The 13,663-nt window shown below is 36.6% G+C and overlaps 1 protein-coding gene across 2 annotated transcripts in view; it reads right to left on the reverse strand.

The window, feature by feature from the left end:
• Positions 1–963: 963 nt before the first annotated feature.
• LOC117116758 (charged multivesicular body protein 3-like) overlaps positions 964–13,663 on the reverse strand; it is a 34,412-nt gene continuing 21,712 nt past the window's right edge. The window contains exons 4-6 of one of the 2 annotated variants that reach the window (XM_033260859.1): positions 13,136–13,257; positions 5,200–5,314; positions 964–2,679 (exon numbers count right to left, since the gene is read on the reverse strand). In XM_033260859.1, coding sequence (XP_033116750.1) covers positions 2,537–2,679; positions 5,200–5,314; positions 13,136–13,257 — 380 coding nt within the window. In that variant the 3' untranslated portion in view covers positions 964–2,536. The remainder of the gene's footprint in view (positions 2,680–5,199; positions 5,315–13,135; positions 13,258–13,663) is intronic. The other variant, XM_033260869.1, reaches the window with a different exon arrangement.

The raw sequence follows: 13,663 nt of genomic DNA on the forward strand, positions 1-13,663 counted from the left end.
GCTGTGTATATAAGGACAGAACGGATCTTATATGTGTATATAATGGCCTTAACGGATCTTATACGCACAGCAGCTATGTATATAAGGTACAGAACGGATCTTATAAGTGCAGCAGCTGTGTATATAATGGACTTCATGGATTTTATACACACAGTGCCTATGTATATAAGGGACAGAACGGATCTTATACGCAAAGCAGCTGTGTATATAATGAACTTACATAGGCCTATGTGTTATCAAAAATTGCAATTAATATATGTTATATGAACACTGACTCAGGCAAAGGGAGGCCCAGGAGCGTTTCCCCTAACTTTTTGATCTCCATCACCACCCTGTAAATATCAAAATATTGTAGTAACTCAACAGTGTGGTTAAATATTATAGAAATGAGCAACAAACGTTTATTTATTGGTTAATATTATTTATAGCTTAATCACCTCGACTACACACTCACTTTCATTTCAATGATCATTATTAAGGTGCCCTATTTATTCTTCTTGGTGGAGAGAGGAGTAGCATATCTAGGAGCATTGAAATGGAAGAGGGGGTTCGATGATTAGTCGATGGGCGGTAGCCAGCATAATACTGTATGGTCATTTGAGGTTGGGAGGGAGGGGGGCAGACCACAAACAAGCGAAATTCACAGCGCAGGTTCGAACCTACTATCATAACTGTACCTCAAAGGACATTGAGTACCAACCACAACAGGTCTCGAATTTGGGGATTTTATGGGCAAGGCCAAATGGCCTCCGGTATGACATGATTTTGAAAGGCACCAAGACCAAAATTTCAAGTATAAAAGAGCACCCAAGGCAAAATTTGATTTAGCCTCATACTATTTCTCGCGCGTGCCTTGATTCATCGTAGCCAGGCTAAGCAAGCTACCGTAGGCCAAGCCAGGCCTAGGCCAATCCATAGTTGTCAATGGTAACATGACTTGTTTAAAGTATTAACTATTAATTATCGATTCAATGTTGGAATATACTGCGGCGGTCGGCGATCGTACAAAACAGTCAAATTTTAAGAAGTTTGATATCTTGTGTTGTTGCTCAGTACGTCGTCATCGGAGAGGAAGCCATAACTCTAAACTGGCCGTCATGAACTAGATTAGCCGAGTGTCAATGAATTACGTTAATTTTACACGCTTAAGCTGCGATGACGTAAGATCGTCCAAAGTTAGCTACGCAGCAAGCACATGTTTACAACTACAGTACAATGTTTACTGCAATAATCGCTCGAGTAAGACGCATGCGCACACAACGGTAACCGCAAAAACAGTTCGTATCAACAAACATGGAAATTCTCTCATGTTCTGTCACTGCAACCTTATCTAGGCCTAGGCTAGCTTAGGCGACCTAAGTTTTCTTTCAAGATTTAAACGTTCTTATTTAGATTTATTTTACTGTACGTGTTAAACGATCTATTAAGCATCGTGAGGGCACCGAGGCCAAGGCTTCAAAAGGGCAGGCAAGTAGTGGCCGTCGTCATGCTTCATTTTCAGGGGCACCAAGGCCAACTGGGAGGGCACCGTCAGCAATGGCCGCGGTAAAATTCGAGGCCTGCCACAATAATAATAATAATTATAATAATAATAATATTAATAATTTATAAAGTGCCAATATCACTAAACCGAAGTAAAAATCAAAATGTTCAAATGTTAAAAATGTGAGTTTTGAGTTTGATCTTAAACCTAGGAGTCCCTAGACTGTAACCAACCGCGAAAGGCCACAACTGCAGTACTCTCCCCTAGTAGGTAGGCTAAGTTGCACCCACTCTTAACCACACGCGGTGGTGCCTGCTACTGACACTGTACCCTGGGTTCGTTAGGCCTAGCTAGCCACGGATTCAGCAGTGCTCAATAAAACTTGTTTTCAGCCTTCTCCAATTCCTCCTAACTACTAAAGTTATATCCGAGTTGAAGTCTTGTCATATTGACAAAACAAACAAAAACAGATAACAATAGTAAAAGTGTTTTAATATCAAATCATCAAATATCACGTCCACACTGTGCAAAGAATCACAAAGAAAAGACCACAAAATTGATTTAAAAAAAAAAAAGAAGTGAGCTTTTTAAATCACGTGATACTATGGTACTTGGTGTGCTGCAATTGGTTGCTTGTCGCTGCGCATATAACAAAACTACTTTTGTTGTATACACAGCCACTGTACGTATAGCCAGTCCCTATCGATAAAACAGTTCTACAGCTACAATAAAGCAAACCAGATGAAACTATTCCAAAAAAAAAATACTCTATTAACATTTTTTCTATATATAGATATGTTTTTAGCCTCAACTTACACCACCAATATAGTTTTTGAATTTGTAAAATTGGAGCATTATTTACAGGTTTCACACTGCATAATTCATTGTTTTTGTCTTGTTCATCTGTTCCAATGTAAATTTCTTGTTGCAGTACATTTCCTAAAATATCAGCACTTCTGCTTTGCAGATCAATTTACTCACCCAGGGTGCATGAAATGTCCATGAATATTTTTTTTAATAGAAAGATAAATATTTTGTCAGTAAAACAGAATCCTAACTTCTCAGGGCTTCTAGTCTGGCCTGCATTTCATTTAAATCTTCTTCTGCATCTTCCTCCTCGCTTTCAACACCTCCTACAGCACCTGCTGGCTCAGGTAGCTGATCGCTAACTGCTCCAGGTGCTGCTCCTAAAGCACCTGCACAATGAATAAGATATAGACAAACTACATAAGCAAAGTATTGCACAATGTATTTATCTTATTACTTTACATAGAAATATTAGTACATGTTGTAATTATAGTCAAGTCTGAGGACACTATACAAATTTATATAACCAAAAGAGCCATTATTTCCGGACAATAATGCTAGAATCTACAGAAGGCTGAAGGCATGTTTTTGAAGGATATAATGGCTGTTAAGGTTTCTACAGGTATTTTCTGTGTTCATATAAATTGACAATAATTGCTTTATAAAGTCATTCACCTTGTTAATGAATCATCTGCTACAGTATGAGGTGCCAATTAGCATTCATAAAGTAATACTGTAGCATTATTGCAAGGGGAGGGGGGGGTTTCACTATAACAAAAACAATAATACAACATTCTTCTGGAAATTCATAGTTCAGTAAACTATAAAACATTAGACTAAACATTAAATGTTTACATATTCAAACAGTTCAAAAGATTAATATGGATCATTAGGCAAATACAAGCCTAATTTTTCACAGCTAGCTGCAGGGGTCTGCAAATGTGTGTTGAGTGTCTTAAATTTGAGGTTTCTGGTTCACAAATAGTTGATGTACTACAGTTCTCTTTGTGTTATCAACTATATTCTCATCACTTGTGCTAATATGTGATGTATCGACAGTTCCAATCGCTTTATCTTGGTGCAAAATGAAGAAGTGACACAGTAGACTCTTGGCCATCGTTGAAACACACATGGGCATACTGTGGATTCGCTTGAAGCAAATCAACTTCATTCTCTAGGGGGTCAGTTTTATGTACATGGACATGTCTCCTAAGTAAAATGGGGCCCAGTGTGCATAACCAAGAGGGGATGGAGGCAACCAATGCAGAACTTGAAGAAACGTTTATGTGGTGTCTCGTTTGTCGCTGTTTAGAGTAGTGAGCGAATCGAATGTAAAGCATCTAGAACTACTCATTGCCAATATTTTGTTTCTAGTTCTTGACTTTGGAGCGCCATAGTTAATTGCCTTCCAAGTTATACCATTGTAACCTTCGGTTTGGCCATTTACCTGAGGGTTGACAATTTGTCATCCCACTACACGCAATTCCCTTTTCCACTAGGAACTCTCGAAGTACTCTACATAAAAAAACTGGTGTACAAAATAGAGAGAACAGTTGGCCGAGGCAATTTATGACAGTCGAAGCTGTTAAGTTAGCGCACAGAAAAATATTGGAATCTAGAGTTCTCATCAATCAGTCAGGAAATATACATTCCTATCATTACTTTAAGAGGAGTGGTCCTTTGAAGTCTAAATTCAGTCTTTTGAACATCACATTGTTCATAGGTCCAGACAGCAAAAAACACAGACAAAATAAAATTCTTCCGTTTTAGTATACTCAGTAGACTAATATTATACCCTAAAATCATGAATATTGTGCATGCTCAGATGAATGCATTTTCAACTTTTGCTTTTTTACTTGAACATAATTCACGCTTGAACTAGGTTTGTTCAAGTTCAGGAAAAAAAACCATTGTAAAGCAAGGATTAGGATGACACCCAGATAAGTACTAAGTACAATATTGTATTCATATGGAGTAAAGTTGCATAGACTCCTTTCAGTGTTTACATTGGCCTGAAGAAGATGCTGGTGGCACACTCCCCTGGCAGCCAAAAAAAAAATCACGCAGGATAAACTAACTGCACAGGAAATCAGGATACTGGTAATCTTTCTTTCTTTTGTGCCAAAAATATGAAAGCTACAATAATGAAATTCACACATGGCATATTACGGATCGATTTTGTTCATGTTTAGAAGGTCCTAAGGATCATTCCAGGTAAATTTGAGCGCAATTGGGCTATCTTTAAAATTTGACCCTGATGACGCCATGTAATTCCTGGTAAATTTGAGCTCAATTCGGTTATTTTAAAGAATTGACCCCGATAACCCGTATGTGACCCCAGATCCCAGACTGGGGTGTAGGAGGTGTCACTTGTTCTTAATAATGACCAAATTTAATAGAATTAGGTCCAATTGTTTGCCATTAGTAGCATTTTGAAATGTTACCAGACACAACTTTGTCCCTAAATACCTGAATACCATAGAGACCGTACCTTATGCCAATGGATGTGTGCCTAGGACAAGACTTGGCTATGTTATTTGTGACAGAAGTCTCTAATTCATTTTTTTGGATTTTTTACCCTAATGACACCTATGTGACCTTTGACCCCAAGCGGTAGCCACCCAATAAACGGGAGGCGGCCTCCGGTCCTACTGACGAAGTTTTAATAAAATCGGTCCAGTAGTTTGCCACTAGTAGCCTTTTAAAATGTTGAAACAAAGAAAAAAACTGCACAGAAACAGAACAGTCAGCCTGCTGCTGGGTAAAGAAAGAAACTGCAAAGTAAACAGAACTCAGTCAGCCTGCTGCTCACATCACATGGGATATTAGGTAACTGTAAGTAGTTCTAAAATTATTATAAAATGATGGTTGGAAATCATAATTTGTTCATACTTTTAAAATCTACTTACCAGCTGTAATTTCGAACAGAACCTTGTCTATCTCCTCTTGTGCTGCATCTTCCAGTTCATCTTGATCTTCTAAGCTTTCAAATGTGTCTTCCATCATTTCCTCAATGATGCCTGCCTGAAGTACAATAGAAAAAAAAAGCATAATTTATAAACCACAATTTAGTGGTTAAAGGAGCTGCACAGTGCAGTCCACAAAACTGCTGGTTAGCCACTGTTTGAGAGTGGGTGTGTGAACTGTGTATTCTTTTCACACGCGCGTGACATTGCTAAAAATAAATAATTTGTCCTATCGATTTTCAGTGTTAAAGAAAAAGTTTTTCTTTCAATAGAAACACAACCCCCTACTCTGGCATCCCCCTACTCTGGCATTAACAAGATCTCTGTCTGGCTTTTTCTGAGTGTAGCTGACTGTATCTAGTGGCATATTTGACATGGGGAGGGGTAGCCTGGGTTCCAGGCCTTAATTTTAGGTTACTCACTCTTTATTGCACTTAGTGCGCGCCATACCTAATTTAATTGGCGTCCCATACTCGATTTCTTTTTTTTCGAATTAGGGCCTGGGCAAACGATTCATGCGTACGATTCAAATTTGATGTGGGATATCGTATGCATGACTGATTTTGTAAATCACATGATTGGCTAACTTCATGCATATTAATCAATCTTGGTAAATTTTCAAAATTGAAGATGCGGATGTCTCAACTAGAACAAGCTAACCAGCTCCCTTTTGGCTACCTATACTTGAATTAAAACAGTTAGTATATAGTTCTGGCCTGCTGAGAACGACATGGACTGATAACTGTAGGCTATACTATGCTCACCACTAGCTGCTACACAGATTTAGGCCTTTAGGGTAGAATATTGTTAAAAAGGTAGGCCTCTGTAAAGTAAGAACTTAAAAATACGCCAAGCCTCTACTAGTCTAGGCTAGGCCTACTACTCCTGGAAAGTTAAAGTTTTGTTGTATTTGTATGGTATGCCATCTAGTCTAAACTTAATTGTTTTTGCCATTGCCAAAATTAGGGAGGACTATTTAAATTTAGTCATGGCTACATAGTCGACACGAGTGACTCAGTTTCGTGGCTCCAAAAATATGAACATTTGATTGGTTGAAATTGTTTATTTCGGTCCACCCATTTATCCAAATACAGAATATAAGATTACGTCATTCTTTTGGCATCCTGGTGCCTGATTTCAGTGTTTTACAAGTCGCTTATTCAGTCTCTAAATTAACTTTCTCGTTGGTGGCGCTGTCCATAATGAGAAAAATAATTAAAAAAATAAGAGACTTGTGGCAAGTCCAGGGGAGGGGGAGATTGATGAGGATAAATGATATTTTTATGAAGGGCACTGATATGTTTCGTTTTCTAACCACTGGCGGCGCCAACTGCGGATCCAGGGAGCAGGTTCGGGGACATGTGTTATTCTGTTGAAAACACTAATTGAAAATGTATTTTTACAGTATGAGAGTGTCATTTCCGGTGCCGTATGTTGTGATTATTACACAGAAGGCGCTACATACATATTTTAATTTTTTAGAGAACTCATTGAGTAAGACGGTCTTATGCCATCAAGTTGGAGGACAAAACATTTGCTATTAGAGGCGTCTTTTTTCATGATATTTGTCTGTAATCAGTGGTATATTGAGGAGAAAAGTTGAGAAATTAAAAGTATGAAATGTTTTTGAGGAAAAGTGATGGGGAAATTCGTGAAATTTATGTTTTTAGGATATCCAACATTGTTTATTTTTTATGAACATATACTGATTTAAATAGGGAACAGTTAGTCTAAAATATCTAATATATATCATTCGATGTGTATTTATCAGCAGAGCGAACAGACACTGGGGGCTAGGGAGCTGTGTAGGCCGACTATCGGGGTCCAGGGGGTGTTCGAGGAGGCTTATGGCATTTAAGGTGTTGGTCCTGGAATACAAGGCACAGCACAATCTGGTACCTGGTTTCCTATCTGAGCTTGTGCAGATTTACCAGAACACAAGAGCTATTAGGTCAGGTGCCCAATCACTTTTTGTTCCAAAGACTAGAACATCCACCTATGGTGGGAGAGCTTTTGCTGTCACAGCTCTAACTCTGTGGAACTCCATACCAATCTCCATCAGTGTGTTACTCTTTTAAAACCAAGCTAAAGACCTTTCTTTTCCATAAACTTTTTCATTAATTTAACATGACATTATTCTGTTATTTATGTACAGCGCATTGAGAGCTTGCTTACTTGCACTTATAAGAATGAACTATTATTATGATTATTATTTTATGAACTTTTTTCAGAGAACATAGAATGGTTCATGACTGATGAAATATTTCAGACAATTTTATGACAAAACCAACATAGATTACATAGGCCAACTTTCGGAACCGGTATAGGCCTACAGTTTAATATGTACACTATGTAGGTATAAATAAATACAGACAATATTTTAGTGAGAAGCAAAACATGTTTTAATAATGTATTGTATATATACAATGCAAAGAAGATTGATCACAAAATACAACATTTGTCATTGTATGCACATAACCGACCTTCTCTTTATGCATTTTAAATCGCAAAACTGTCAATTAAACTGTCGATATCTCATGATTACACCTCTTCCTCTAAAATTGAGATTACGGCCATTTCACAAGCCTCTTTTGACACATCGTTGATCTAAGCCAAGTTTTTATCAACTTCAGTTTGGAGAACGAACGTTCTGCAGAGGCTAGAGTTACAGGCAACGTTATACAGATACAGATTAATTTTTATTGTTAACATACAATACCCCCAAACAGAAAACATCACATACATAGATACATAGAACATCAAACATATGTCCTGCCCAAAAGAACCTAGTTTTCTAAGACATTAGAGTCTACTATTTAATTTCTTAACTACAAAATCAGTATGATCCCTCCAACAAAGTTTATTGTCAAACACCACCCCAAGATACTTATAAGAATCTACAATCTCCACTTCTTGACCATTAATGTTTACTTTATTCAAAACAGTTCTCTTATTCTTCTTGAAATCAATGTGCATTTCTTTTGTCTTATTTATGTTTAATTCAAGAAAATTATTTCCACAATACTCAGTGAATTTCAGAAACATACAGGTAATCATTATTATCATTTATGAGAACAATCAATGCTGAGTCATCCGCAAATTTGATCATTGGACAACTCAGAGAAGTAGACCTAAAGTCTGACGTGTATAAATCGAGAACAAGAAAAGGGTCAAAACAGTACCCTGTGGTGCACTAGTACTGGTAGATACTGTATCGGAAATAACGTTATTCTGTAGCTTAACATACTGAAGACGGTCGACCAAAAAATTAAAAACAAACAAAATTAATGCACTTGGAACATTCAAATCAAATAACTTACTCATAAGAATGTGAGGTTGAATTGTATTAAATGCCGAACTAAAGTCAAAGTACATGATTCTCACACATGGATTAGTTTTCCAGTCATCTAAGTGACAATAAATTCTCTGAGGTTTATACAGTATTGCATCTTCAGTATTCCTATTAGTACAGTAGGCAAACTGGAGAGGATCAAGATGATCTGATATTGTTAGCTTCAAATTATTCAGTACAATTTTTTCAAAACTTTCATAGGTACCGACGTCAATGCAAGATCGTTATAGCAGCTAATAGGGTGTCTTTTAGGAACTGGGTTTAGACATGATATTTTCCAAGCCAGCGGAAGTACATGAGAAAAGAAAACAAAATTAAAAATATACCTGTACGTAAAGTTGTGCGAAAGCTGACAAGCACACACTTTCAGTACTCTGGGTAAAATCCTATCGGGACCAGCTGCTTTCAATGCCTTTAACCCTTTGAAATGTTTTGTTACCTCTACTTCATCGATTTTAAATCTTTCACAATCATATAATGAATCGTTAATCTTATGTTTAAGTTCCAAACATTCACCCATGAACTCATGTTTATTAAATCTATTAAAGAACTCATTTAATTCATTTGCATATTGACGAGAAGGCACACAGATGCTAAAGCAGGGAAGGAAGGCAATAGGTTTGTGATTTGTAGCTTGGAGGACACCATCCCATACACGAATGTCCTGCTCAAAGGTTGCTTTGCTTGAAAGCAAAACTAAATGCTAAAAAAGATGGGCCCAGACAATATTAGCCCAATGTTACTAAAATCTTGTTCTCATGATTTCTTAAAGCCATTCACCAAACTGTTCCAAAAATCAAATGAATCGCACACTATACTTACTTCCTGGAAAACATTGACAACTGTCCCTGTTCCAAAGGAATCGCGACCTGCAATATTTTATGATACCATCCCGCGGCATTAACCTTAGTAGTTTAAGTTATAAAATCCTTGGAAAGTCTAATTTTTAAGCTTCTCATGGAACCAGTAAGACCCAATATTGATCCGTATCATTTTGCCTACCAATCTAAAAAATCAGTCGATAATGCTGTTCTGACTTTAGTACAATTAATCCAACAACATACTGACTGAGCTGGGAATGAGCAATGTTTGTTAAAGAAGTTACTTAGCTGAAATGTAAAATGGCATCGGCAGGCACAATGGCATCGCACTCCTGAGCATGGCTGTTCCAAATCAAAACAATGTAACTGCACAAAAGTAAAAAACAGTTACGCTGTTTCGCAATGGAACGGCCGAGCAGCGGTGAAGCCAGGCAGAATGTAGTTAGTGCATCCACATATCTGAATTGGCAGCATATAAAGAATTAAAACTACTTTAATAGGTGACTGACCTTGTGTCTGTTTCTCCCAATAGTATCATGGGAACCTACTTCTTGTGGGAACGTTTCTACTGATTTACTGTTACTAAGGCAACTTGCAGTACTGGCAAGGTATGTTGCCTATTGCACTTTCTTTCCATTAATGACAGAGTAAAGGCATCAAAACAAAACTGATGAGTGAATTACTTTTATTTTCTTAAAATATTTTTCGATGTGGAAATTAAAAAATACAGAAAAGTGCAATATTTGAATATAAAAAAATAACAAAAACAAATCTCTTGCGTTGTTAAATTGTACGAATATATGTTTATGTTCTTGGTTCTTGGTCATAGGTCTCAACGACACAAACGGTAGGATTTATATTGCCCCGCAAAAGCTTGTGTAAACAAACAAAATTACACTGATCATTTTATAAATAATTGTCAACCAAATCAGCCATTGAAAAATAAAATGAGACTCCAAATAACAAATTTTCATGTTGGAATGTTGATAGAGTTTTTGTCGTACAACTGTACAGTGTACTGTTTTGTCTATGCTTTCAGATATGTCCATGATAGTCCCCAGAGGTCCATCCACCACATTAGACAGTAGGCGACACCAAAAGCCATAAACATTCCATAAATTGTTTGTCTTACCACACGATTTGGCATCTTTTCCGGATTATGGCTTTAATTTTGTCAAAATAGAAAATACTGTAAATAAATCGGGCACGACATCATATCCAGTTTAGCTAGGGTAAGAAAATTCATAATGAACAGATTTCTGGAAAGTCATTTTTGCCTATTTACAAAGGCAGCGTAACAGCACACACAGGCGCACCATGGAGGTATCATATGACACCATGTCATGTTATGTTGGTGTAACTGGCCCCAAAAAATAGGGTAGATAGGTAGGGATTTTTTTTTTTACTGCCGCAATATTCAGCAAAGGCCTTGAAATCTATAAAAATCAATTAACTAAGCCTTGAAAGCCCCTAATTGTCATATTATTCGCCCTTGGACCACTTTTGAAAAATTTTGAGTGACGCCTAACCGTACGCACTTTGCCTACGTAAACTTGTAACATGAAATTTAAATAAAAATGTCCAGGGTGGGCTGCGAATGCAGCAAGATGGAACATATCGAGGAACTAGTTGAGTGATTAAGATGGATGAGAAAATAATAAAGCTTTATATGTTAAAATGAGGATCTTGAAAACAATTCATTGTTTAACGGGAAGCCAATGAAGGGCCAAGATTACGGGAGTAATATGCTGACGGTGTGGCGTAAGTGTACACACACACGGGCTGCAGGATTTTGTATTTTTTGAAGCTGGTAAAGAGAAACAAAACGATTAAAATTTTGTGACAATCCGCAGTATGGTGTGAATCTGAAGACCATTTAACGGAAAACGTCCCAGATCACATATTTCGAAAACAGATCAACTGATCTGAATGGAACATTCGGAAGAAGTTTAACCAAGCAAGGAAGAAATTATTATGTGCTGGCGACATTATTATGTGCTGGCGACGAATCAGTCAAGGGTGTAAATTGGAGGGTCATTTCAATTTTTGAGGACCCAGACCTAATGATCTCTTTAAAAAAAATCAATGAGTATTTAAACCTGATAAATAATAACATTTTTGTGACGATCCGGAGTAGGGTGTAGATCTGAGGACCACTGAAAGGAAAACGTCCCTGACCACATATTTCGAAAACGGATCAACTGAACTGAATAAAAAATTCGGAAAAAGTTTAACTAAGTTTAAGGAAGATGGTATTATGTGTTGGTGACGAATCAGTCAAGGGTGTAAATTGGAGGGTCATATAAATTTTTGAGATCCCAGACGTAAATATCTATAGAAAGTTTTCAATGTGTGTAAATGCAACTTTCTATAATAGTTTGTAAGGGTCCAGTAAAGAAATGACTGAATTTTTGTGATGATCCAGCGTAGGGTATGAATATGAGTACCATTTAAAGGAAAACGTCCCAGGGTGTAAATTTGAGGGTCGTTTAAATTGCTTACTTCCCAGTTATAGATGGATAAAAATGACACTTTGCAGAATAGTTTTTCATGGTGAATTGAAGAAATGATCCAATTTTGGTGACAATCTGCAGTAGGGTGTGGATATGAGGACCATTTAAAGATTTTTTTTTGACAGTTGATTAAATTATTTAAATGCAATTTGCGTTTTCTAAAGTGATTAAACCAGTTACAGCTAGGTTAAACTCAAAACTACAGTGATATGCATGAACAATTTTTGCTTTCAGTCATTGAATCGCTATGAACTGAAAATGCACTTTCCCATACAAGGTCGACCCATATAGCAAGCAATGGTTATGAGCCACGATGTACCTCGCTATTACCATTGCAGCCATAATTCAAGTCTCACTAATAACGTCGCGGTAAAACTGGTTTTCGTTTTTTTTTTTTTCACTTCATTTTTTTCTACTTCATTAAAATGATATTGGTTTTCCATATTTTTTTTTTACTTTATACCTTTTAACAACTTTTCCTTTTGTTGCAATTTCAGCTTCATTTCTCATTAAAGCAATGGGGGAAAACCCTATTTTCTGTTGTTCAAACAGACATAATAAGTCTAGTTATAATTTATTGTGGTTGTAGTTTTGTATTAATCCTGCACCTTTTTTTGCGATGTGATGTACCAACCGATTTTCCAAAAGCACACAAAAAAAGAATCTTGAATCATGGGTGAGAAATGAAGTTAAGAAATAATGTTACATATCCACTTAATAAAGATATCATAGTAAGCAAATCTGGTAGATTATCTTAGTAGCCTAAAACACATAAACAGACATCCAACTATTTCTTACCCAGTGCAATTTATTATTTCGATAATCTATTTTCTGTTCCAAAGATAGTTTGTTTAATATTGCAATATAGACAGTGTACCTTTTTGTATAGTATTTATGGATCTTCTGTAGTTGATTATAAATGTTTAGTTTATTTTTTGCATTATGCATCTCTGTCTAGACCAAGAAAACAAATTTCATAAAGTAAATCAATCCTTGATATTACTGTACCCTAGACTTGTATGACTATAGTACGTCTAATTTCTAACTTTTTTTTTTCAAATTAAAATGTAAAAATGTAGATTTTGTTTTTCTAAGGAAGACATACTGTTGGTTTTAAAACCTTGTTGCTAAATAAAACCTGCTTTGGTATTCAAATAGTGTACTGGAAAGTCTTATTAGTTTATAAGTCATACCTTCATCATTTCCTTTGACATATCCACCATCACAGACTGGATTTCGCTTACTTTGCAAAGTGATTGCATAGACTTCATCACTATAGTACTCTTCTCCAGGGCTCCAGAAAGACGAACAACAGCTATCAAAAATGGACCCATGAAAGTAAGTTACTAGCATTGAAGGAAGTAACAAACTCAATTGCATTAGCTGATTTGGAAGAAGGCTTAAATAGTTTTAAATCCTAAGAGAAAATTTGTTTCTCAAAAAATAAAAAAATCTTATTATTAAATATATTTCTTTATTTAAATTATATAAACTATATTTGGCTATGTTCTCACACAACTGCTAACGGTTAGCAGGATCCGGATCCAATCACACGTACGCGTTTACAATTTCCAGTTTCTTATTGGCCAGTGATTCGATCATCATATATTTGGTATCCGGATCGGGATTTTCTCGCATTGACGCACGGCAACTAATGGTTAGCAGGGTCCCATGCTAACCGTTAGCTGCTGTGCTTTAGCAGGGTCACCTGCTAACCGTTA

This window comes from Anneissia japonica, unplaced genomic scaffold (assembly GCF_011630105.1).
Source record: "Anneissia japonica isolate Jap-2015-1 unplaced genomic scaffold, ASM1163010v1 scaffold288042_len218596_cov177, whole genome shotgun sequence".
In the NCBI taxonomy this organism is placed as follows: domain Eukaryota; kingdom Metazoa; phylum Echinodermata; class Crinoidea; order Comatulida; family Comatulidae; genus Anneissia; species Anneissia japonica.